General features: G+C 46.1%; 1 protein-coding gene across 2 annotated transcripts in view; it reads right to left on the reverse strand.

The window, feature by feature from the left end:
• SEH1L (SEH1 like nucleoporin) overlaps positions 1-26,561 on the reverse strand; it is a 59,762-nt gene extending 33,201 nt beyond the window's left edge. The window contains exons 1-5 of one of the 2 annotated variants that reach the window (XM_077270152.1): positions 26,312-26,530; positions 17,618-17,668; positions 8,704-8,850; positions 6,169-6,380; positions 5,085-5,183 (exon numbers count right to left, since the gene is read on the reverse strand). In XM_077270152.1, coding sequence (XP_077126267.1) covers positions 5,085-5,183; positions 6,169-6,380; positions 8,704-8,850; positions 17,618-17,668; positions 26,312-26,422 — 620 coding nt within the window. In that variant the 5' untranslated portion in view covers positions 26,423-26,530. Of the gene's footprint in view, positions 1-5,084; positions 5,184-6,168; positions 6,381-8,703; positions 8,851-17,617; positions 17,669-26,311 lie in introns of both variants that reach the window. The other variant, XM_077270154.1, reaches the window with a different exon arrangement.
• Positions 26,562-27,087: the final 526 nt, after the last annotated feature.

The raw sequence follows: 27,087 nt of genomic DNA on the forward strand, positions 1-27,087 counted from the left end.
ATGATGTAAAGAAACCTAAAAAGGGACATACCTTCTCTAAGGGAGATTACAGGGTTATTAATCACCGACTGTACTTTCTTTTTTATTATTGACTGTTTGAATGTCAGAGATGTTTCCTTCCAGAATCCAGAGTCTAGGATAAGACCCAGGAATGTTTGACGGGTTGTTGGAGATAATCTGGATTTTTCCCAGTTCATCAACCATCCCATTTCCTGTAGGGATGAGATCGCGTTAGATAGGCGCTGTTCACATTGTGAAGGGGAGTTTCCTACCACCAGAAGGTCATCTAAATATGGAACTGTGAGGGTATCTCTTAATCTTAAAAATGACTTCACTTCCGACATTAATTTAGTAAAGACTCTGGGAGCTATTGACAGTCCGAAGGGCAATGCTGTGTATTGAAAATGACATATTTGCCCATTGATCATGATTGCTATACGCACATACTGCTGGTGTTCAATATAAATTGGTAGATGGTAGTATGCATCTTTTAGGTCAAGGACTGCCATAAAGCACCCAGGGAACAGAAGTTTTACTGTGGACCTGATCGACTCCATCTTGAAGGTTTGGTTTTCCAGAAAGATATTCAGTTTAAGATTTATTATAGTCCTATATGATCCGTCAGGCTTTGGGATCAAAAAGAAAGGGGAGTAAAACCCTTTTCCCCTCTGATGAAACGGGACTTCTACTAATACATTTTTGGATAGGAGATTAATTATTTCCTGTTCCAAAAATTGTTGTTGAGATTGCGACTTTAAAGAAGTCAATAGGAATGAGTCCGGAGGGACTTGGGAAAATTTTAATTTTAAGCCTGAAGTTATGAGGCTAGTTGCCCAAGAGTTGGATGTTACTGCACGCCATTGTGTGGCGAAAAAAGACAATCTGCCACCTACTGGCAGATCTGTACTAAAGGTACCTTCACACGAAACGACATTATAACGATATCGCTAGCAATCCGTGACGTTGCAGCGTCATCGCTAGCGATATCGTTTCGTTTGACACGCAGCAGCGATCAGGATCCTGCTGTGATGTCGCTGGTCGCTGAATAAAGTCCAGAACTTTATTTGGTCGTCCGATCGCTGTGTATCGTTGTGTTTGAAAGCAAAAGCAACGATACCAGCGATATTTTACACTGGTAACCAGGGTAAACATCGGGTTACTAAGCGCAGGGCCGCGCTTAGTTACCCGATGTTTACCCTGGTTACTAGCGTAAAATGTAAAAAAAACAAACAGCACATACTCACATTGCGTCCCCTGCAGTCTGCTTCCTCCTCTGACTCAGCGCCGCAAAGTGAAAGTGAAAGCAGCACAGCGGTGACGTCACCGCTCTGCTCTCACTGTACGGCGCTCAGTCAGTCAGGAAGTGGACGCAGGGGGACGTGAATGTAAGTATGTGCTGTTTGTTTTTTTTAGATTTTACGCTGGTAACCAGGGTAAACATCGGGTTACTAAGCGCGGCCCTGCGCTTAGTTACCCGATGTTTACCCTGGTTACCAGGGGACCTCGGCATAGTTGATCGCTGGAGAGCGGTCTGTGTGACAGCTCTCCAGCGACCAAACAGCGACGCTGCAGCGATCGACATCGTTGTCGCTATCGCTGCAGCGTCGCTTCGTGTGAAGGTACCTTAACGCGGTTTGTCTTTCATTTTAAATGGACGTTTTCTGAAAAAAGAGCCTCTTTGTTTGTTATCTTTATTGGCCCAGCGGTCTTGGTTTTTAAAATCCCTTCTCTTATTAAAGATGGGCTTCTGGAATGCTCTCCTATAGGATGGAAAATAGTTATTAGGGAATCCCTTTTTCCTTTCACCAGCCTTGGTTAGGATCTCATCTAACTTTGTACCAAAAAGGTACTCACCCTGGTATGGAAGGCCACAATTTAGTTTTTGTTTGGGAGTCTCCTTTCCAGCCCTTTAGCCACAGGGCCCAACGAGCCGCGTTAGTTAGGCCTGCTGATTTGGCGGCCAACCAGAGTCAGCTGATGAGTCTGCAAAAATGCCGTAGCGCCTCTGATTAGGGGTAAAGAAGAGATCAATTTTTCTCTGGATAGGCCCCCTTTTAGACCCTCCTCCAGGTCATTAAGCCAGACTAACATGGACCTTGCCGTACATGTAGCCGATATAGTCATTCTGAATGCCTCAGTACATGATTCCCATGCTTGTTTTAACAGTAAGTCGGCCTTATGATCTAATGGGTCTTGTAAGGAACCAGAATCTTCCACAGGAAGTAAGGATTTCTTGGACGTGGATGCCACTGCTGCGTCTACCTTCGGGGCTTTGGCCCACGCAGACATGTCCTCATCTTTAAAGGGATAACGCCTTTTTGATGAAGATGGTAACCCCTTCTGCCCCTGACTCTCCCATTCTCTTTTAACTAAATCTTTGATTGGTGTTATTACGGGAAAGGTAGGTCTTTTCTGACAATCCAGAGAACATTATATCCTGTGGTGTCTTAGGGTCTTTACTGTCTTTAATACCCATGGTGTTACAAACAGATCTGACAAGATTATCTATACTCTCTGTTGGAAAGCACGTATCTTGCTCCCCTTCCGAGGAAATATATTCTAGGGAGACATCCGTATCTTCCTTATCAGTAGAAGGATCTGACCTTGGAGAATTATACTTCCTGCTTTTAGTTTCAGGAATACTTTCTGAACTACGGAAGGCTCGTAACTCGTCCCTGATCATCTGTCTGATGTCATCAGATCTAATGGTACTGTCACACAGTGCAATTTTGATCGCTACGACGGTACGATTCGTGACGTTCTAGCGATATCGTTACGATATCGCAGTGTCTGACACGCTACTGCGATCAGACATCACGCTGAGAATCGTACGTCGTAGCAGATCGTATGGAACTTTCTTTCGTCGCTTGATCACCCGCTGACATCGCTGGATCGTTGTGTGTGACAGCGATGCAGCGATGTGTTCGCTTGTAACCAGGGTAAACATCGGGTAACTAAGCGCAGGGCCGCGCTTAGTAACCCGATGTTTACCCTGGTTACCAGCGTAAACGTTAAAAAAACAAACAGTACATACTCACATTCCGGTGTCTGTCCTCCGGCGTCTCAGCTTCTCTGCACTGTGAGCGCCGGCCAGCCAGAAAGCGAGCACAGCGGTGACGCGGTGACGTCATTGCTCTGCTTTCCGGCCGCTGTGCTTACACAGTGCAGAGAAGCTGAGACGCCGGAGGACACACACCGGAATGTAAGTATGTACTGTTTGTTTTTTTTACGTTTACGCTGGTAACCAGGGTAAACATCGGGTTACTAAGCGCGGCCCTGCGCTTAGTTACCCGATGTTTACCCTGGTTACCCGGGGACTTCGGCATCGCTCCAGCGCCGTGATTGCAACGTGTGACCGCAGTCTACGACGCTGGAGCGATAATCATACGACGCTGCGACGTCACGAATCGTGCCGTCGTAGCGACGAAAATTGCACTGTGTGACAGTACCCTTACAGAGGCTTCCTCACGTAAGGTGTTTTCTATGCAAACATAACACATTTTCTTTGCATAATTATCAGGGAGGGGCTGGGTACATAAGGCACATTGTTTGTGCTTCGTTTTTTCGTATCTCTTTGCCTATGGTGTATAGAGAAAAGAGGGGGCAATAATCAGCTTAATAGGGTGGGATACACACTCACCCCAGTGAAGCAGATGAATCAGGTACCGGCCGAAGAGGAGGAGATGAAGGCACAGGCTGGGATGAGGATCGGTCAGATCTCTTCTCCTTAGCGCTCTTTGTGGTGGATCTGCGCCCGCTGCTTGTACTGCTGCGAGGTATATGCGCTGTCTTCTATTGAAGGCACCGCTGAGTCCTGAGGTGAAGCTGCCATGCTTGGACGCCGAGGGTTCAGCGCCAGCGTCATTTAATGCTGGGGGCCGCCATCTTCTTCCTGTTGAACCCGGAAGTCATCACCACTTCCGGGTCGCGGCCATCTTGGATTACCTGCGCATTGCCCGGCATCATCTCTCCCCTTCTCTCACCCCGGAGGCTTTCACTTCACCTCCGGGGGAGTAAATTGCATGTGCACGCTCGCGCGTACCACCGAGAGTGGCGTCGCGCCCCCAGAGCGTTCTTACCCGCCGCAGGCCCGCTGATGCGTCCTCCTCTCCCGTGAGCCAGGCGACTCCCCGACCCTGGCCTCACGGTGCCTGCCAGCAGAGGGGGGGGGGGGAAGCTGATCCCAGGACCCCCGATGCTGCTTCCAGCACTGGAGCCCCTGCCGTCCTCTCAGGTAAACCGTGCAGGCGGAGTCCAGGCTAGGTATCCTCTTCTCCATGGGTTCCCTTAGGAACAGGAAACCAACTGTGGGAGCGAGGGGGACCGCCCCTTTTATTCTCTCCATAGGGTTTCCTGTTCCTAAGGGGCGGATCCCCTCTCTCAAGTGGGTGCTGTTGTGGTGAAGAGAAAAAATAGAATACAAAAATAAAAATTAAAATAAAAACGATGGGGTCTGAAACAGACCCAAGTGCCTCCTACAGACACTAAGCAAGAACTGGTTCACTGAGAGCCAGCAGGAGGGTGTATACTGCAGGGGAGGAGCTATCCTTTCTGCATTCACTTACTGTCCTCCTAGTGGCAGCAGCATAACACCCATGGTCCTGTGTCCCCCAATGAGGTGTAGGAGAAAACAGCTTTATTTAAAACATGACATACCAAAGAGAAAAACAAAAACAGCGTAAAAAATGCAATGAAAAACATGCAAGTAACCTAATTTATGTAATAGATGCAGAAAATTTCCACATAAAAAAACTCACCAAATACTCATTGTGAGAACATAACATTTAAGTGTTTTCCAGGCTTGAGGAGAATTTGTGAAGCCCCTATGTGGCTGCAGATTGCGCACACGGTCAGGATTCCCCTCAATTGTCAAATTGAGCACGCGCGCATGTGGTGACAACATTCTTATCTGCCTCTCTCATGGAACATGGATAGAAGCGGATGAGAATCTAGTCATCAAGTGATTGCCTGCTCGATCTGTTGACTGAGGGGAATACTGACAGCATGCATAATGCACACATTCAGGATCTGCCAATCTGCTGTCACACAGGGGTCTGCTCTGATGTGTTCCACGTGAGACTCACCTTGTGTTCTCGTTGTACTCGTAGATCTGCACTTTTCCCATTATATTAGGGCTACTGTCATCACTTCCCACAGCGATAGTTGGAGAATGAGCTCGGGAACTAAACACAGAGCAGAGGTTCTTAGTACATGCAATTAAGGACCAGCGATGTAACATAACGAAGGCTGCATTAAACCGGCCGACCACAGCCTCACACTGGCTACATGCCAGCCAATCAGACAGGCCGACTGCACCTCCATGTGCCCAGGTCACCATCTTCTAAGCAGCACATTGCCTGTTTACATATGACAGAGGGCTGCCGAGAATGAGAATATTAAAGCAAGATGTTGATTCATCAGCTGTTGGGGAGAATCGTTCCCCGATTATCAGCCATTGCGCCTTATCAAATAACACATCGTTTATCACTGCCGAGCCGATCATTGCTTCATAATTCAATTCATTAAAGTGCACAATTTGGAAATATTAATTTTATAATAATAAATGAGTTAACAGAAAATAAAACACACTTGCCTAAAAAATTGAAGACATAAATTGGCCGCTAAGTAGCATAATAATATAGGAAGGTGGATGGAGTGAAGCCGGGGTAATGAGAGTGTGAGGCTTAGAAGCCACATATGACTCCATGATTTACTAATGCATCCCTGACACTGTTCAGAAAGGAAACCCCTGACAGATCGCTCCGGCCCAAACACCAGAACTGATCACTGACCGGACGGCATAGGACAGTGTATCTACAGTGCTAGTGCTTAACTGCAAGTCCATGAGCTGCACAGGCATTTTACCTGATAGAGTTATGGGATTATTTTATGGTCTCTTCTATCAGGCTGCCAACATTATTAGGAGTACCGATTCAGCAGATACAAAGATGGAGAATTCTGCGCTGACACATCGGTATAGGCCCCAGGAGATGTATGGCATCCGTGCACAGTATGGTGCAGATTCTGGAGGGGTGCGTAGGGTCCAGAAATAAATCTCTAACATGTGCTGCAGTATACACCGTCACACTGACGCTCCTGGACAGTAACTAGCCACTGCTGCTCTCAGGTAGCCAGTCGCCAGGGACTGGAGCAAAGATACCAACTTACCTTGAGGGATTCCAGGAAATACAACTGCAGCTCAGTTTACAAGATATCTCGTGCTGCAGAGACCACTGACTGAGATTCATCACATCAGGGGCTTCGTATATCCTCACCACACCATCTGCAGAGCAGGTTGCCAACATCAAGCCAATATGCTTGGGAGCAAACTTGACGTCGGTTACTGACGTCCTGCTGTCCACAAGTGTAGTTCTCTTCACCTAAAACATACACAATCAAAATAAAAAAAAATATATATATTTTTTACAGAACCACTTTAGAAAAGATGAAGAGACTGTAGGAAATAAAGTTCTGGTTTTATTTACATACAAAGTCCCCCATCCTGTTGTGTACGGCTAGTCTACACCTTTGGGGAGGTTTTTTTTTTTTTAATTTACGTAAAGGGAACCCGTCAGCAGGATTGTGCACAGTAACCTACAGACAGGGTCAGGTCGGCGCCGTTCTACTAATTACAATGATATCTTGGCTTATGAAATCCATCTTGAGGTTGTTGTTTAATCTTTATTTTCAGTTAATGATATGCTCATGCTCAGGGGTGGCCTGTGGGGTCTCCATGTGGTGCTCTGCTTAGGTATTCATAATGCAGACTCCTGACAGGTCACTGATCCCTCACTGACCTGCCCATATTTTACATATGTATAATATTCATTAAAAAACCCTAAAACTCAGTATAACGGCGCCGACCTGACACTGTCTGTAGGTTACTGTGCACAACCCTGCTGGCAGGTTCCCTTTATTTGCATGCATTTGGGGCTACCATTTTTTTTTCATAAGTAGGTTTCACTACAAATTTTGCAGTTTACTCATTCTGCAGCTGGCTATAGAAGGCAAACATATTCTGTTAGTAAGCTCCTCCCTTCACAATAACACTTGCCCAAATAATGGCATGCAGGGTACTACTTCTATACATATAGTCAGAATCGGTCCATAACCGAGAAGGTCCACATGAAACACAGGACATGCAAGATTAGACCCAGTGAACAATGCCAAGATTATATATTTTGTGCAAATATGAAACATGAAAAAATGACTTCGGAAAAATCCCGATTTAAACAATAGGTCATTTTCTGATGACATATTACCTTTATCAGTCTATATGCCATCAAGTCAATACAGAAGGAGATATTGGGGGAGCTCTAGGCAAAGCAAAATGGTGTTTAACAATTGGGCCTAAAATTTGACTAAAATCAAAACTGGATCACAAGTTTGAAAAGGGCGAAAAAAAAAAAAAAATCTGATTATTTGTCATAAAGTGAGAGCAATGAACTACAGTAACCTCTCAGTGATGCACTGCAGGAGCCAGTGTCTCCTGTCAGTGTGTCACTGGAGGTCTATAGAGCAGTGACATCACCTGATGTCACTGTTCTATAGGGGAGATCGTCGTGGGACACTCGTTATTAATTGGACTTCGTCGGACAGGGAGTATACAGTTGGTTTATTATTTTTTGCAGGCGATCGAAGGCGTCACAGGAAGTAGGCGTGCTTGTAAGTATGGTGAAATTAAGAATATTAAAATACTTTTTTCTGGCTGTGTTTTTTTTTTTTCTTATAACTCTTTCACTACTATAGGATTAATAATGGATAGGCGCCCTATTGACGCCACTCCATTATTAACCAGGCTTAATGTCACCTTACAACAGCAAGGTGACATTAACCCCCTATTACCCCACATCCCACCACTACACGGGAGTGGGAAGAGAGGGGCTAAGAAGTGCCAGAATTGGCGCATCTTAGAGATGCGCCATTTCTGGGGGGCTGCGGGCTGGTATTTGTAGCAGGGGGGGGGGGGGGGGGGGGGCGCGCAATATCCATGACCTCTTCCTAGGCTATAAAATATCAGCCCGCAGCTGTCTGCATAGCCTTTCTGGCTATAAAATATAGGGGGACATCACGTCATTTTTTTTTTCTAACTGACATATTGTTCATTAAGAAACATGGATATGGATATATGTATGGATAGATCAATGGATATATCTATGGATAGATATATCTCTGTATGTATCTATCTATCCATCTATCTATCTGTGTGTGTAATGGAGTGTGGGTTGGACAAATGTAAAAGAGGAGGTTGGAAAGAAATGACATCACAGATTGAAGATAGAGGAGGGAGGGGTTTGGGTGTGTTTTGGAGTGGGTGTGCTAGGTAATGGATTCCAGGCCAGTGCAATGCATTGCATCATGGAACTTGTAGTATTAGAGCACAATAACTCAGGAGAAAGGAAGTTGTCGATTAGCCCCATGAGAGCTGAAGCCAGCACTGAGGATGATGTGCTGCTACAGCATGATAAAAGGTAATATTGCTAAAATAAACACAGTGGATGTGTTGAGTGGCACATAATAGTAAGATTTAAGAAAAAAAATTAAGTTATAGTAGTGGACAACTTCTTTAACCCTCTGCCGGTAATTACACCAACAGCTCTGGGTGGAGGGCGGTAACCCTGCCAGACACAGAATTACACACACCGCTGGGACACTGTTTGTCAAGATTCCTCTACATGCCATGCAAGCACGAGATCCACTTACCCAATGGCTTTGTCCTCTAGGTTTGTCGTTAGATTCGCCTACGATTTCTTCCCACACCGCAGCCGTTCTGTCAAATGAACATGATGCCAGCACCTGACCAAACTCTGGATGGGCCCACGTTACCCGCCATACCGACCCGCTGTGTGTCTGAGCACAGACATGAAAATTAGTATATGGCCACATGACACCTAAAAAGGGGTTGTCTGAGCAAAATAGAACTTTACCCAAGAGATTAGATGTGTAAAGCCAATCACTTATGAGAGCGGCAAGGAGGCTGGTGTAAGGGTCTCCGTGCAGAACATAAAAGCGCCCTGAGCTGAACCCAGGTGGGTGCCAGTAAATCTGGCTGAGTTTCGTAATTTCCACATAACCAGCGCCATAAGTAAAGTTTCATATTCCCCTTTAGATACAGGAAAGTTATATATCTTGGTACCGTGTTAGCTATGTTGTGCATAAATATGTGATTCTTCAGAATTTCTTTTAGTCTTTGCCTGATGAAGAGACCTGTGTAGGTTCGAAAGCTTGCAATTTGTTACCATCTTTTCAGTTAGCCATTAAAAGGTATCAACCACTGAGGACTCTCAATTCTAAACATTTTTATATTCCCCTTTAAACACAGATTTATTAATAGTGAAATGGAGAAAAAAAAAGGATTCTGAAAATGGGATGGGAACCATTTTTACCATACAATTTACTGTGGCACTCCTTAGGCTGCCGTCACACTAGCAGTATTTGGTCAGTATTTTACATCAGTATATGTAAGCCAAAACCAGAAGTGGAACAAATAGAGGAGAAGTGTTAAATATTAATTATTCTTATTCTCAATTCTGTACTGAACACATTGCCTCTCGCTGACATTACAAAAGCTATTTATGAATACCGTATTTTCCGGCGTATAAGACGACTTTTTGACCCCTAAAAATTGTCCCAAAGTCGGGGGTCGTCTTATACGCCAGGTACGGCGTGTGCAGGGAGCGATCCTGGATGTTCCCAGGGTCTGGAGAGGAAACTCTCCTTCAGGCCCTGGGATCCATATTCATGTAAAAAATAAAGAATAAAAATAAAAAATATGGATATGCTCACCCCTCCGAGAAGCCTGGCTGTCACTGCTGCAAGCGTCTGCCTCCGTTCCTAAGAATTGCAGAGCATGAAGGACCTTCGATGACGTCACGGTCAGGTGACCGGTCACGGACCAATCACAGGACTGCAATGTCATCGAGGGTCCTTCATGCTCTGCAATTCTTAGGAACGGAGGCAGTCGCTTGCAGCAGTGACAGCCAGGCTTCTCGGAGGGGTGAGTATATCCATATTTTTTATTTTTATTCTTTATTTTTAACATGAATATGGATCCCAGGGCCTGAAGGAGAGTCTCCTCTCCTTCAGACCCTGGGAACCACACGCCGTATAAGATGACTGGGCGTATAAGATGACCCCTGTCTTATACAGCGGGCATATCCCAAATTCCATATTTTATATGGAAAAGTTGGGGGTCGTCTTATACGCCCAGTCGTCTTATACACCAGAAAATACGGTATATAGCTCAGAGTATAAGTTAACACCATATAGAGAGAACACGTGGTCTGTGGGATAAATATATATTACGTCTCTTAGGAGGGAGGGGGCTGGTCACGTGGGGGTCACCTCCTGCCTTCACCATCATTCTCCATGGATGTCAGACAAGTCACAGAAGGAAGGAACAACTGGTAGCCATGATGACTTCAGACTTCACACAGACAGATGGCTTTTACCATTCAGAACTTTGGGAAAGATGTAGAACAAACGCTGAAAGGAACAAATGGACAATCTGTTCGTAACTATTTCATCTATTTTATGCTGCAATGTTGTTTTTCTGTGGACAATTCAATAAACCACTACCGTACATTATTTCATGAAAATATCATGACATTTTTTCTTTAAGAGTATCACACCTGGTAAAGTCCTGATTAAATAAAATGTGCAAGATAAGCATATTTAAGAAAAAGTATAATAGAGAATATATATATATATATATATATATATATATATATATATATATATATATATATATATATATATATTATATATATATATATATATATATCTATCTATCTCGTGATTACTCGCTAATCCAGCCCCCTGCACAGTAGCTCCGCCTCCCACCACACACAAAGCCCGCCCCCACCCCATCACCGCACACAATCCCGCCCCCCACCCCATCACCGCACACAAAAACACCCCCCACCCCATCACCACCCATAATCCCGCCCCCACACCCCATCACCACCCATAATCCCGTCCCCCACCACCCATAGTCCCGCCCCCCCACCCCATCACCACCCATAATCCCGCCCCCCACATCACACTCGCTAATCCCGCCCCTGCACAGTAGCTCCGCCCCACTCCATCACCACCCATAATCCAGCCCACCCACCACCACATAATCCGGCCCACCCACCACCACATAATCCGGCCCACCCACCACCACATTACCACATAATCCGGCCCACCCACCACATTACCACACAATCCCGCCCCCCACCGCATTACCACACATAATCCCGCCCCCCCACCACATTATGACACATAATCCCGTCCCCACACATTAAATTGTACCTTGTAGAAGACAAGGAAAGATCTTTGAAAATGACTATACATTTAATTGTGTTTACAGAGAAATTTTTACTTAATTTATGTTTCGTTATGAAATTTGTTTAGATGATGGAATAAATAAAAAACGCACATCTTACTGAATCCAGTTTGTTTTTGATTTTACACTGTGAATAAAATGTATTTTTAGTATTCAGATTTTTAATGATTATTATTGTTATTAACTTAATTTTAAGTTAAATTACCACCTGCGTAAGCGCTATTGAATGTTGTCATTATTTACTTTAGTTTAATCACCAGCAGCATTAATTAGATAGCAATGAGCGTGCCGAGCGTTAGCTGGCTGGAAACATCTAGTAGAAACATATGCACCACTTCTACATTTATTTTTTTATTTTTTTTTTATTTTTTATTTTCAAATTTTCAAATTACATTAACAACAAAATGGTACACATAAATCTGAGACATCGTGTTACATACTTCTGAATGGAACAAAACGTACCATACAACTGCATATTAATATCGAGGTGACCATAACTATAGTTATTAGCATAAAATATTGATGGCAATTTTAGGTCACGAGGTTCGGGTTGTGCAACCCAAAAGGCTAAAAACAAAAGAGTAAACAATTAACATGTGACTCAAGAACAACAAAAACTGGGGGTGAAGAGGGGGGGGGGGGGGGGGGAAATACCGGAGGGGAGATAGTGGTCAATGTAGAAATTTCTGAGTACAGGTTATTAGTTTGGGGAAGACGGATACACTACTACCTAGAACCAGTAGAAATTAGTCAGGTAGTTTCGACTATCTGTAGCAGAGTGCCATAGAGAATATTTAAGTGAAACTAAAGTAACCAGGTGAGTGAATAGTGCCCGGGTCCACCACAGTGCATTGTCAATAAACTCGATGAGTTCACAGGGGAACCATTTTGTATAGCTAAGAAGAATAGCTAGTGGAAGGCAGCGGAGAAGGATTATTTAACATTTGCCATGGTAACCATGTCCGAAAGAATTTATCGCCACTTCTACATTTATCACCCACTCCTGGTTTTGGCTTACAAACACTGATGTAAAATACTGACCAAATACTGATAGTGTGACGGCAGCCTTAAGGGTATGTGCGCATGATCAGGAACGGCTGTGGTTTTGACGATGCATATTGCATCGATGCATGTCAATTTCTCTTGCGGAGAGGAGACGCTAAGAAATTTAAGCAATAGAAAACAGTTCAGTGAACACATGTGGATTTATCTGCATGATTACAAAGCAGTATTTTGGACACAGTAAACATACGCTGCATCCAAAGTGCTGCTACTTCTCTTGATAGTTGGTCAGTCTTTGGCTACTTTCCCACAATCAAGATTTCACCATTTCCGGCTACATCTACCAACAGTGTGATATGTCAGGGTTGGACAGGTTGGATCTTTTTTCAAGGGGATGAAAAGCATTAGAATAAATGGTTGCAGATATGGCTGACCGCTGGTTGTCTACTTCTCCCAGAGAGACAACATTCACCCCCTGGGCACAGACACTGAGCGAGAATTTCTCATGAAATATTTGGGTCTGTGCACATGACATCTTTTAAACTCAGGCGAACTCACAAAGTTTTCTAAGCAGAAGATGCTTCAATAAACAGGCCTTTTTTTCCTGAAGCTTTTGTGGTCGTTTGCTGAGCATTTTTCCGATAGGTTTGCCTGTTGGCGAGTTCTCCCACGATTTTTGTGACATCTCTTTACTGTTGTATTTAAGCCATTATTTTTTACTCCACCGAATAATGAAGAGACTGCAGAACAACGGTCAGGCCTTGTTTTAATTTTTACCTCATAAATCAATAGTAAACATAAAAATAAGCAACTTTGTAATATATGTGATCAGAGAGATCTGCTGCTGTCTGACAGAATTGATCAATTATTACCAAAATTCATAATTCTGAGGTAAAATCTGTACTCAGTGAAGAATTTCCCATTACTGAAATTGCCTGAGTTCGCTCACATCTCTATATATATATATATATATATATATATATATATATATATATATATATATATATATATATATATATATATATATATATATATATATATATATATATATATATATATATATATATATATTTTATACACCGTACATACTCGAGTATAAGCCGAGATTTTTGGGATGAAAGTGCCCCTCTCAGCTTATACTCGAGAGGACTGTCGCATACTCACCTAGTCCCAGCGCTCCCCCTGCCCGTCCCACGGTCTTCGGTGCCGCAGCTCGTCCCCTGTTCAGCGGTCATGTGGGACCGCTCATTAAAGTTATGGGTATGGACTCGACTCCCATAGGGGTGGAGCCGCATATTCATTCCTCTAATCCGCGGTAACGGTGACCGCTGACAAAGGAAGAGGCTGCGGCACCCGGAGACCAGCTGTCCGGGATAAGGAGCCAGGGACGCCGGGAGCAGGTAAGTATGTCATAGTTACCTGTCCGCGTTCCACACGCCGAGCGCCGCTCTGTCTTCGCGTCCTCTTGCTCTGACTGTTCAGGTCAGAGGGCGCGATGACGCATATAGTGTGCGCGCCGCCCTCTGCCTGAACAGTCAGTTCGGAGAGACGCCGAGACGGGACGCTGAGGAGCTGCGGGCAGCAAGAGAGGTGAGTATGTCATTTTTTTTATTGCAGCAGCAGCATTATATATTGCACAGATTTATATGGAGCATCTATGGGGCCATAATGAACGGTGCAGAGCATTATATATGGCACAGCTTTATGTGGAGCATCTATGGGGCCATAATGAACGGTGCAGAGCATTATATATGGCACAGCTTTATGTGGAGCATCTATGGGACCATAATGAACGGTGCAGAGCATTATATATGGCACAGCTTTATGTGGAGCATCTATGGGACCATAATGAACGGTGCAGAGCATTATATGTGGTACAGCTTTATGTGGAGCATCTATGGGGCCATAATGAACAGTGCTGAGCATTATATGTGGCACAGCTTTATATGGAGCATCTATGGGGCCATAATGAACGGTATGGAGCATCTATTTTTATTTTTGAAATTCTGCAGCATTTTCCACCCTAGGCTTATACTCGAGTCATTAAGTTTTCCCAGTTTTTTGTGGCAAAATTAGGGGGGGTCGGCTTATACTCGGGCTGGCTTATACTCGAGTATATACGGTATATATATATCCAATGTTCATTCTGAGGAGTTGGATGACTGTCACGCAAGTATGCGATTTTTTCTCACCTAACATCCGTATGCAGTCTGTTTCTATAATCTTTTACATACTGTATTTTTCTATGTAACTTATAGCTAGTTTACAAATGTAACAAAGCAATCGTATATACAGATACAGACAGACCAGATGTGGTGGAAATCAAGTCCTGGAGTTAGTAATGGAGAGGAGTCTATCAGACACCTCCCTTACTTATGCAGTAATAAAAAAAAAAAAAGTTTATTTGAATAAACGCTCACTCCACACTTCCCCTGGTTCCCCAATTTATTAAAAAAAAAAAAAAAAAGCCATGCAGGTCCGACAGTCCACAAATGGAAACCTGAAGAACATAAAAAGAGAGAAATAAAGACAAGACGCTGTACCTCATTCACCAACGTATTAAAAAACAAAAAGTTCCCATACAGGTCCACAGAAGTCCAAGGCGTTCCCAAGACGAATCCCGATGGATGTCGGATTCGGGGTTTGCTGTGGGAACCTTATGTTTTCTAATAAAGACAAGACAGTCCCTTGTTCAGTTTATTTCTCTCTTGCTATGTTCTTCAGGTTTCCATTTGTGAACTACCTCAGATTCCCTGGAATACGCCGGACCTGGCTTTTTTTTTTTTTTTCTCTTTCTATAAATTGGTGAATCAGGGAAATTGTGGAGAAGTGTTTTTTCATATAAAGCAGTGCACCCCGATTGCCACTGCACCAGGGCAATCAGGAAGAGCAACAGAATTGGCCCATCTAATATGATGCGCCACTTCTGGAGTGGCTGAGGACTTGTATTTTTAGACTCGAGGGCCCAATAACCAGGGAGCTTCCCAGCCTGATCATATAAACCCACAGCTGTCTGCTTTACCTTTGCTGGTTATCAAATATAGGGGAAACCCACATTGGGCGTTTAACCTATTAAAGGGACTCTGTCACCCCTCCAGCCGTTATAAACTAAAAGAGCCATCTTGTGCAGCAGTAACGCTGCATTCTGACAAGGTGGCTCTTTTAGTTATTGGTGCAGTCAAAGCAGAAATAAAGCGTTTTATAATTTCGCAAAAATACCTGTCTTTAGTCCTGGAGGCAGGTCTTAACCCCCCTGCTGCACACGCCACACTGCCGTCACTCAAGGCTTCTTCGGCGCCGCCCCCTCCGCGCTGTTTTCAAATCAAATCCGGCGCCTGAGCTGTTTTGTTCTGCCTGGGGCAGGCGCAGTGAGCGCTGCCCGTCTGACCTCAGATGCAGTCTCGCAGACTACGCCTGTGCGGCCACCCAGCTTGTGAATCCCAGCCCCGCAGTGTGTTATGCATTATGCACAGTGCGGGGCTGGGATTCCTGGGCATGCGCACTGCATGTGTCAGCCACTCACCCAGGTCCCCCGCCTTACAGCGTGTGTATCTTCAGCTGATCGAGACTGCATCTGAGGTCAGACGGGCAGCGCTCACTGCGCCTGCCCCAGGCAGAACAAAACAGCTCAGGCGCCGGATTTGATTTGAAAACAGCGCGGAGGGGGCGGTGCCCGGCGCCGAAGAAGCCTTGAGTGACGGCAGTGTGGTGTGTGCAGCAGGGGGGTTAAGACCTGCCTCCAGGGCTAAAGAAAGGCATTTTTGCGAAATTATAAAACGCTTTATTTCTGCTTTGACTGCACCAATAACTAAAAGAGCCACCTTGTCAGAATGCAGCATTACTGCTGCACAAGGTGGCTCTTTTAGTTTATAACGGCTGGAGGGGGCGACAGAGTCCCTTTAAATTAATAAAAACCTTTAGTGCCACATGAAATGCACTGAAGGGTGCTAGTTTATTATATGTGGGGGACTGTCACATTATATATCTACAGAACATCTATTATCTATTCTCAGGGTTTTGGCTGTGAATTTATTGTCATTGGCTGCTGAAATTTCGTGGTTCCTTTGAGGGGTGTGTGCCAAAAAAAACGGCACACATGGTCCACGTGGCATCTGTTTTTCTTCTCGCACCTATTGATGAGCCTCAGTCAATTAACACGGCCATATAAAGCATGCTGCAATTTATTTCTCAGCCCGATTCCAGCTGAGGTGCGAGAGTAATGCAATTTTTATCACAGTGCGCTCAGTCTATTTATATGCAGATGTGAGCGAAACCTTTACCTCAGAATTGAGTATTTTGATAAAGACTGATCGATTCTGGCAGAGACAGAAGCAGATCTCTCTGATAAGATCTATTGCAAAGTTGCTTATTTTCAGGTGTACTATTCATTCATGAAATTAAATTAAAGTTAAAATGACGGCTACTCTAAGTAAACATTTTCTGATAGGTCATTTCACCATGGAATCCACCTGAAAAGATGTCACATGCACAAACCCTTACAAGTTAAAACAGTTTGTATGATATTCTCATGGTTCAGGTCTGGAGATTGGGCTGCCCATGACAGGGTTTTGATGTGGTGGTCTCTTAAAGGGAACCGGTCACCCCCCAAAATCGAAGGTGAGCTAAGCCCACTGGCATCAGGGGCTTATCTACAGCATTCTGTAATGCTGCAGATAAGCCCCCGATGTATCCTCAAAGATGAGAAAAAGAGGTTAGATTATACTCACCTGGGCGGGTGGTCCGATCCGGGGCCTCCCATCTTCATAGGATGACGTCCTCTTGTCTTCACGCTCCGGTGCAGGCGTACTTTGTCTGCCCTGTTGAGGGCAGAGCAAGGTACTGCAGTGCGCAGGCGCCGGGGCCTCTCTGACCTTTCCCGGTGCCTGCGCACTGCAACGTGAAGACAAGAAGAGGACGTCATCGTAAGAAGATGGGAGGCGCCGAACCGGCAAGCCACGCCCATCGGACTGGACCGCAGTGGGACCGCCCCTGGGTGAGTATAATCTAACCTCTTTTTCTCATCTTTCAGGATACATCGGGGGCTTATCTACAGCATTCCAGAATGCTGTAGATAAGCCCCTGATGCCGGTGGGCTTAGCTCATCTTCGATTTTGGGGGTGACAAGTTCCCTTTACGTTTTTGCCAGAGCTGTAAAATATGAGTCACTCCTTATATTGAGAGGTGGCCATGCAATACCAGCCCTGCCAATAGTTAGAAATGGCCAAACTTTGCCCTGTACACAGCTATAAAGACATGACATACATATAACAGTAGAAGACATCCTACCTTCCAACTCGCAGTGCAATGCCAGTCACCATTTTCACTTTTGTCCCACACCTGCCATAGAAATGATGAATGCGTTATTCCGAAGCCGCTTCCTCGAACATTTTCACCTAAAATGTACTTGTATGGGGCCTCACAGCACACCGGCGTGTACAGGGCTCGCAGCCCACCAGTGGGTATGGGGCCTCACAGCCCATCATGGCAGTATGCTTCAGCTGCAGTTGGTAAGGGGCATTACAATCGGAGACATTTATCACTCGCCCAGATTCCCTATAAAACTGTAAGGACGAGTTCACGTGACTGTGTAGTCCCTATAAGAACCACAATGCTCAGGCTGACCGAAGACCTGAATTTACAGTCTCAGACATACAAGAGGCTTTAAAGGGAATCCGTCACCCCTGGGAAGTAGATGACCTATTAATATGGGCATACATGTAATAGAAATGATACACTAGTTCTACCTGTATGCCTCATATTACCAATCTTGTTGTGGAGAAATGTTATATTCTGCCTTTATAATGATTTCTTCCAGGCTCCGGGGGGTACAGTGCCTGGAAGAAATCCCAGCCCTCTCTTCCTTACTTACTTACTACCCTCCTCTCATGCATGTCATTAATGGCCCCGGAATCCTGCGCCCTTCACTCCTTCAGAAATACATATCCTCCCTTCTATGGGCGCTGCATCCAAGGATCTTCTGCGCAGGAGCCGGTGAGTCACTGTGACCTCCGGTGTGCGCGCTGATAAGCTGTTCTCAACACTTCCTCCCAGCGCAGTCATTGCTAGGAACCATGTGTACACAGCGATGACTGTGCAGGGAGGAAGTGGAGAGAGCGACTTATTGGGATGCACATTGGAGCGGACGTTGCCGATGCCTGCACAGAACATCCCTGAATGCAGCGCCCATAGAAGGGAGGAGGAGGTATGTATTTCTGAGGGAGTGCAGGGCGCAGTGTTACGGGGCCATAACTGACATGCATGGGAGGGAGACAGTATTGTAATGAGGACAGGAGGCAGGGATTTAATATGCCCATATTAACAGGTCATATACCTCTCGGTCGTAACAGATTCGCTTTAGAGGGGGTGTCCGGTCTAAATTGGTAAGTCTGCAGTCACTCTGTGCAACTCTGATAACAGACTGATGAATCCCCCCCCGCGTGCACACTGAACTGGGACGATTCGGTAGTTTCTGACCCAGGAACGGCAGGTACATATGCATTACACGTACCGTACTCCCGTATAGTGGGCACGGCCTCACTTCATACACTTATAGAGTAAGTAACGAATCAGAACTATACAACTTTTCTAATTGGAGGTATTTGCTAATATTAATTATTATTATTACACCTTCTACATGTAGGATCCTGGACATGGGAATACCCCTTTAAGTCCAAGTGGGTCTTATTAGTTTTCACTGGTGGCATGTAAAGAAAAAGAGAAACACAGATGCAGACCCCAACACAAGCGATCTGCTTAAAGCACTGTGTAAGTGTGATCTGGCCCTTATTTGGAGTGTCCGTGGGGTGAGCACCGCAGCTTTACACTGCCAGCGAGTGCAGGACATTAGAAGACATGGTATGTACAAGCCACATGACAGTATACACAGTGTGCAGCTGACCGGTCACTATGCTGTAGATGGAGGGGCTTCCCTGCACTTTTGGTCACCATGATATCTGCAGCGGTAAATACCAGTGGGGTATCACTGCAAGACCACGGCTGGAGGGGAGCATAACCTAACACTGCTGGAGTCCTCACCCCATCTCTGTGCTTCAGGACATGCATGTGACCGCTGCAGCCAGTCACTGAGGGGAAAACATGGCAGTAGAATAGAGAAGGGTCAGGTGGATTGGTAAATTGTGAAGATTTTAATCAGGGCTGGAGGACCAGCCAAAGCTACCTGCACATAAGATTTTAGAAAGCATAAACAATAATAACGCGCCTAAAGGGCCACATGCCGGGGCGGCCGCGGGCACAACTGTTCTGTAATTCTCACTGTGGTCACAGCCACAAATGGCAGCTGTCAATCATGTAGCGGTGGGTGCACGTGAGCGCGAGAGCTCAATGGGACTCCACATGCACTGATCTCCATGTGCAGAGGGCCCCGCCCCCATATCTGACATGTGCAGAGGGCCCCGCCCCCATATCTGACATGTGCAGAGGGCCCCGCCTGTCATGAATCCCAATGGCTAGGGATAGCACAGGACAAGCAAAGTACAAATATATTACGGACGAGCTCTAGGGTGATGGAACCTGGGCTGACCGCTGCCCTACGCCTGACAAACGCAACTAGAGATAGCCAGGGAGCGTGCCTACGTTGGTTCTAGACGCCACGCACCAGCCTAAGAGCTAACTAGCACTGCAGAGAAAATAAAGACCTCACTTGCCTCCAGAGGAATGAACCCCAAAAGATATAGTTGCCCCCCACATGTATTGACGGTGAAATGAGAGGAAGGCACACACATAGAGATGATATATATAGTTTTAGCAAATTGAGGCCCGCTGTAAACTAGAAAGCAGAACGATACAAAAGGGGACTGAGCGGTCAGCAAAAAACCCTAATCAAAAAAACCATCCTGAGATTACAAGAACCCATGTGCCAACTCATGGCACATGGGGAGAACCTCAGTCCACTAGAGCTACCAGCTAGCATAGAGACATAATAAGCAAGCTGGACAAAAAAACAAACAACTGAAAATCAGCACTTAGCTTATCCTGAAAGATCTGGGAGCAGGTAGGCAGGAACCAAACAGAGCACATCTGAATACATTGATAGCCGGCAAGGGAATGACAGAAAGGCCAGGTAAAATAGGAAACACCCAGCCACTGATGGACAGGTGGAAACCAAAGGCCGCAACCCACCAAAGTCACCCAGTACCAGCAGTAACCACCAGAGGGAGCCCACAAACAGAATCCACAACAGTACCCCCCCCTTGAGGAGGGGTCACCGAACCCTCACGAGAACCCCCAGGGCGATCAGGGTGAGCTCTATGGAAGGCGCGGACCAAATCAGTCGCATGAACATCGGAGGCGACCACCCAGGAATTATCCTCCTGACCATAACCCTTCCACTTAACCAAATACTGGAGTTTGCGTCTGGAAACACGAGAATCCAAGATCTTCTCAACAACATACTCCAATTCTCCCTCCACCAGCACCGGAGCAGGAGGCTCAACCGAAGGAACAACGTGCACCTCATACCTCCGCAACAACGACCGATGGAACACATTATGAATAGCAAACGATGCTGGGAGATCCAAATGAAAAGATACAGGGTTAAGAATCTCCGAGATCCTATAAGGACCGATGAACCGAGGCTTGAACTTAGGAGAAGAGACCTTCATAGGGACAAAACGAGAAGACAACCACACCAAATCCCCAACAAGAAGTCGGGGACCCACGCGGCGACGGCGATTAGCAAACTGCTGAGTCTTCTCCTGAGATAACTTCAAATTGTCCACCACCTGATTCCAAATCTGATGTAGCCTGTCCACCACCACGTCCACTCCAGGACAATCCGAAGGCTCCACCTGACCAGAGGAAAAACGAGGATGAAACCCCGAATTACAAAAAAAAAAGGAGAGACCAACGTGGCAGAACTAGCCCGATTATTAAGAGCAAATTCGGCCAGTGGCAAAAAAGCAACCCAGTCATCTTGGTCAGCAGAAACAAAACACCTCAAATAAGTTTCCAAGGTCTGATTAGTTCGCTCCGTCTGGCCATTCGTCTGAGGATGGAATGCAGACGAGAAAGACAAATCAATGCCCATCTTGGCACAAAACGTCCGCCAAAATCTAGACACAAACTGGGATCCCCTGTCAGAAACGATATTCTCCGGAATCCCATGCAAACGAACCACGTTCTGAAAAAATAAAGGGACCAACTCAGAGGAGGAAGGCAACTTAGGCAAGGGCACCAAATGAACCATCTTAGAAAAGCGGTCACACACAACCCAGATAACGGACATTTTCTGTGAAACCGGGAGATCAGAAATAAAATCCATGGAAATGTGCGTCCAAGGCCTCTTCGGGATGGGCAAGGATAACAACAACCCACTGGCCCGAGAACAGCAAGGCTTAGCTCGAGCACACACTTCACAAGACTGCACAAAGGTACGCACATCCCTAGACAAGGAAGGCCACCAAAAAGACCTGGCCACCAAGTCTCTAGTACCAAATATTCCAGGATGACCAGCCAACACAGAAGAATGGACCTCGGAGATGACTCTACTGGTCCAATCATCCGGAACAAACAGTCTTTCTGGTGGACAACGATCCGGTTTATCCACCTGAAACTCCTGCAATGCACGTCGCAAGTCTGGGGATACGGCGGACAATATTACCCCATCCCTAAGGATACCAGTAGGCCCAGAGTCTCCAGGAGAGTCAGGCACAAAACTCCTGGAAAGAGCATCTGCCTTCACATTCTTTGAACCTGGCAGGTATGAAACCACGAAATTGAAACGAGAAAAAAACAACGACCAACGAGCCTGTCTAGGATTCAAACGCCTGGCAGACTCAAGGTAAATGAGATTCTTGTGATCAGTCAAGACCACCACACGATGTTTAGCACCCTCAAGCCAATGACGCCACTCCTCAAATGCCCACTTCATGGCCAAAAGCTCCCGAGTACCCACATCATAATTGCGCTCGGCGGGCGAGAATTTTCTAGAGAAGAATGCACATGGCTTCATCACCGAGCCATTAGAACTTCTCTGTGACAAAACCGCCCCCGCTCCAATCTCGGAAGCATCAACCTCAACCTGAAAAGGAAGTGAAACATCTGGTTGACACAACACAGGAGCAGAAGAAAACCGGCGCTTAAGTTCCTGAAAGGCCTCCACGGCCGCAGGAGACCAATCAGCAACATCAGCACCCTTTTTAGTCAAATCAGTCAAAGGTTTAACAATACTGGAAAAATTAGCAATGAACCGACGATAAAAATTAGCAAACCCCAAGAACTTCTGAAGGCTCTTAACAGATGTAGGTTGTGTCCAGTCACAAATCGCCTGAACCTTGACGGGATCCATCTCAATAGTAGAAGGAGAAAAAATGTACCCCAAAAAAGAAATCTTCTGGACTCCGAAGAGACACTTTGAGCCCTTCACAAACAGAGAATTGGCCCGCAGAACCTGAAACACCTTCCTGACCTGTAGAACATGAGACTCCCAGTCATCAGAAAACACCAAAATATCATCCAAATACACAATCATAAACTTATCCAGATATTCACGGAAAATATTGTGCATAAAGGACTGAAAGACTGACGGAGCATTGGAGAGTCCAAAAGGCATTACCAAATACTCAAAATGGCCCTCAGGCGTATTAAATGCGGTTTTCCACTCATCACCCTGTTTTATCCGCACCAGATTATACGCACCGCGAAGATCTATCTTAGTGAACCACCTAGCCCCCTTAATGCGAGCAAACAAATCAGTCAATAATGGCAATGGATACTGATACTTGACTGTAATCTTATTCAGAAGGCGATAATCTATACAAGGCCTCAGGGAACCATCTTTTTTTGCCACAAAAAAAAAACCTGCTGCCAGAGGGGACGAAGATGGACGAATATGTCCCTTTTCCAAGGACTCCTTAATATAATTCCGCATAGCAGTATGCTCTGGCAGTGACAGATTAAATAAAACGACCCTTAGGGAACTTACTGCCAGGAATCAATTCTATAGCACAGTCACAATCTCTATGCGGAGGGAGCGAATTGAGCTTAGGCTCCTCAAAAACATCCCTATAGTCAGACAAAAACGCAGGGATCTCAGAAGGAGTAGATGAAGCGATTGAAATCGGAGGTGCATCATCATGAACCCCCTGACATCCCCAGCTTAACACAGACATTGTTTTCCAGTCCAGGACAGGATTATGAGTTTGTAACCATGGCAGACCAAGCACTAGTACATCATGTAAATTATAAAGTACAAGGAAGCGAATCACCTCCTGATGAACGGGAGTCATGCGCATGGTCACTTGTGTCCAGTACTGCGGTTTATTCATAGCCAATGGTGTAGAGTCAATTCCCTTCAGAGGAATAGGAACTTCCAGAGGTTCCAGACTAAAACCGCAGCGTTTAGCAAATGACCAATCCATAAGACTCAGGGCAGCGCCCGAATCCACATAGGCATCGACGGAAATGGAAGACAGTGAAAAAAATCAGAGTCACAGACAAAATGAACTTAGGCTGCAGAGTACCAATGGCAAAAGATTTATCAACCCTTTTTGTGCGTTTAGAGCATGCTGATATAACATGAGCTGAATCACCACAATAGAAACACAATCCATTTTTCCGCCTATAATTTTGCCGTTCACTTCTGGACTGAATTCTATCACATTGCATAGTCTCAGGTGCCTGTTCAGAAGACACCGCCAACTGGTGCACGGGTTTGCGCTCCCGTAAACGCCGATCAATCTGAATGGCCATAGCCATCGACTCATTCAGACCTGTAGGCGTAGGGAACCCCACCATAATATCCTTAATGGCCTCAGAAAGACCATTTCTGAAGTTTGCAGCCAGGGCGCACTCATTCCACTGAGTAAGCACCGACCATTTCCGAAACTTCTGACAATATATTTCCGCTTCATCATGCCCCTGAGAGAGGGCTAATAAAGCCTTTTCAGCCTGAATCTCCAGGTTAGGTTCCTCATAGAGCAATCCCAATGCCAGAAAAAACGCATCCACACTGAGCAATGCAGGATCCCCTGGTGCCAATGCAAATGCCCAATTCTGAGGGTCGCCCCGCAGGAAAGATATTACAATCTTGACCTGTTGAGCAGGGTCTCCAGAGGAGCGAGATTTTAAAGAAAGAAACAATTTACAATTGTTCCTGAAATTCAGGAAGGTAGATCTATCTCCAGAAAAGAACTCTGGAATAGGAATTCTAGGTTCAGACATGGGAGTGTGAACAACAAAATCCTGTATGTTTTGAACTTTTGCCGCGAGATTACTCAGGCTGGAAGCCAAACTCTGGACATCCATGTTAAACAGCTAAGATCAGAGCCATTCAAGGGTTAAGAGGAGGTAAGAAGCAGCTAGACAGCAATTAAGGGCTAGGCAGCAAAACTCTGAAGGGAAAAAAAAAAAAAAAAAATTTCCCTTAAACACTTCTCTTTCTCCTGCTTCAGCCCAAACAATTAACACTTTGTGGGCCGGCTATACTGTCATGAATCCCAATGGCTAGGGATAGCACAGGACAAGCAAAGTACAAATATATTACGGACGAGCTCTAGGGTCATGGAACCTGGGCTGACCGCTGCCCTACGCCTGACAAACGCAACTAGAGATAGCCAGGGAGCGTGCCTACGTTGGTTCTAGACGCCACGCACCAGCCTAAGAGCTAACTAGCACTGCAGAGAAAATAAAGACCTCACTTGCCTCCAGAGGAATGAACCCCAAAAGATATAGTTGCCCCCCACATGTATTGACGGTGAAATGAGAGGAAGGCACACACATAGAGATGATATATATAGTTTTAGCAAATTGAGGCCCGCTGTAAACTAGAAAGCAGAACGATACAAAAGGGGACTGAGCGGTCAGCAAAAAACCCTAATCAAAAAAACCATCCTGAGATTACAAGAACCCATGTGCCAACTCATGGCACATGGGGAGAACCTCAGTCCACTAGAGCTACCAGCTAGCATAGAGACATAATAAGCAAGCTGGACAAAAAACCAAACAACTGAAAATCAGCACTTAGCTCAGGGGTGGGGAACCTCGGCTCTCCAGCTGTTATAAAACTACAACTCCCAGCATGCCCTAGCAACTTGCAGCAGTTGAGGCATGCTGGGAATTGTAGTTCTCCCACAGCTGGAGGGCCAAGGTTCCTGACCCCTGACTTAGCTTATCCTGAAAGATCTGGGAGCAGGTAGGCAGGAACCAAACAGAGCACATCTGAATACATTGATAGCCGGCAAGGGAATGACAGAAAGGCCAGGTAAAATAGGAAACACCCAGCCACTGATGGACAGGTGGAAACCAAAGGCCGCAACCCACCAAAGTCACCCAGTACCAGCAGTAACCACCAGAGGGAGCCCACAAACAGAATCCACAACACCCGCCCCCATATCTGACATGTGCAGAGGGCCCCGCCCCCATATCTGACATGTGCAGAGGGCCCCGCCCCCATATCTGACATGTGCAGAGGGCCCCGCCCCCATATCTGACATGTGCAGAGGGCCCCGCCCCCATATCTGACATGTGCAGAGGGCCCCGCCCCCATATCTGACATGTGCAGAGGGCCCCCCCCATATCTAACGTGTGCAGAGGGCCCCCCCATATCTGACGTGTGCAGAGGGCCCCCCCATATCTGACGTGTGCAGAGGGCCCCCCCATATCTGACGTGTGCAGAGGGCCCCCCATATCTGACGTGTGCAGAGGGCCCCCCCCCATATCTGACATGTGCAGAGGGCCCCCCCCCCATATCTGACATGTGCAGAGGGCCCCCCCCCATATCTGACATGTGCAGAGGGCCCCCCCCATATCTGACATGTGCAGAGGGCCCCCCCATATCTGACGTGTGCAGAGGGCCCCCCCATATCTGACATGTGCAGAGGGCCCCTCCCATATCTGACATGTGCAGAGGGCCCCTCCATATCTGACGTGTGCAGAGGCCCCCCCCCATATCTGACATGAGCCCCCGCACTACCTAGATGTGTACATGGCCAGGACGTGCCTGCTGCTGACCCCATCACTCACTTTCACGCTCTGATCACTGGAACAAGTAGCCATTCTCCGGCCATGAAAATCGAAGGAGACATCATGGATGAGATCTCTGTGATCTGCCGAGATACTCCGCGCCACGAACATGCCTACCACTACGGGTAAGTGGCGAGTGCTGCTGACGTCACGAGAAGCCCGAGCTCACGCTCTACAGGAATCAGATTAGTAACTGCGCATGCGTTAAACTTAGCCGCCCTTTACGGTTTAGCCAGCTACAAAATTAATCACGTGATGTTAAGGGTCCGTGAACGAAACTGAAAGAGCGCGCATGCGCACTGCTCCTATCTAAGCATAGCGCTTCTTACCCAAATAATAGTATTGCCATCGAAGTGCTGGTGTTGCCGCAGGTACTGTGAGACTTATTATGGTGGAGCCGGGCTCAGCCTACACCGGAGCTTAGGTTATATAGCAGTGGTAGGTTATGCAGTTTCCTCCCATACCGCTAGATGGCAGTGTGTGACCGTTCTGCAGTGTTCTGGTTACTGGTAGCGCTTTCCTGGTGACTACGTTATCCGCAGCAATTCCGCATTAATTTTGCTGCACCATGTGCACAACTTTTTTTTTTACATTGGTTTACATAGGACTGTAAAATCACTGTGCGTTTCTGCGCGGAAAAATCCGCTGCGGATCCGCAGCGTGTACACATAGCTTAGGCTATGTGCACACGTAGGGAATGGGGTGCAGAATTTTCTGCACAAAATCTGCATCTCCTGGCAGAATCCGCAGCTGTGGATTTGACACGGTTTCTATGC

The sequence above is a fragment of the Ranitomeya variabilis genome, chromosome 6, assembly GCF_051348905.1.
Source record: "Ranitomeya variabilis isolate aRanVar5 chromosome 6, aRanVar5.hap1, whole genome shotgun sequence".
Taxonomy (NCBI): domain Eukaryota; kingdom Metazoa; phylum Chordata; class Amphibia; order Anura; family Dendrobatidae; genus Ranitomeya; species Ranitomeya variabilis.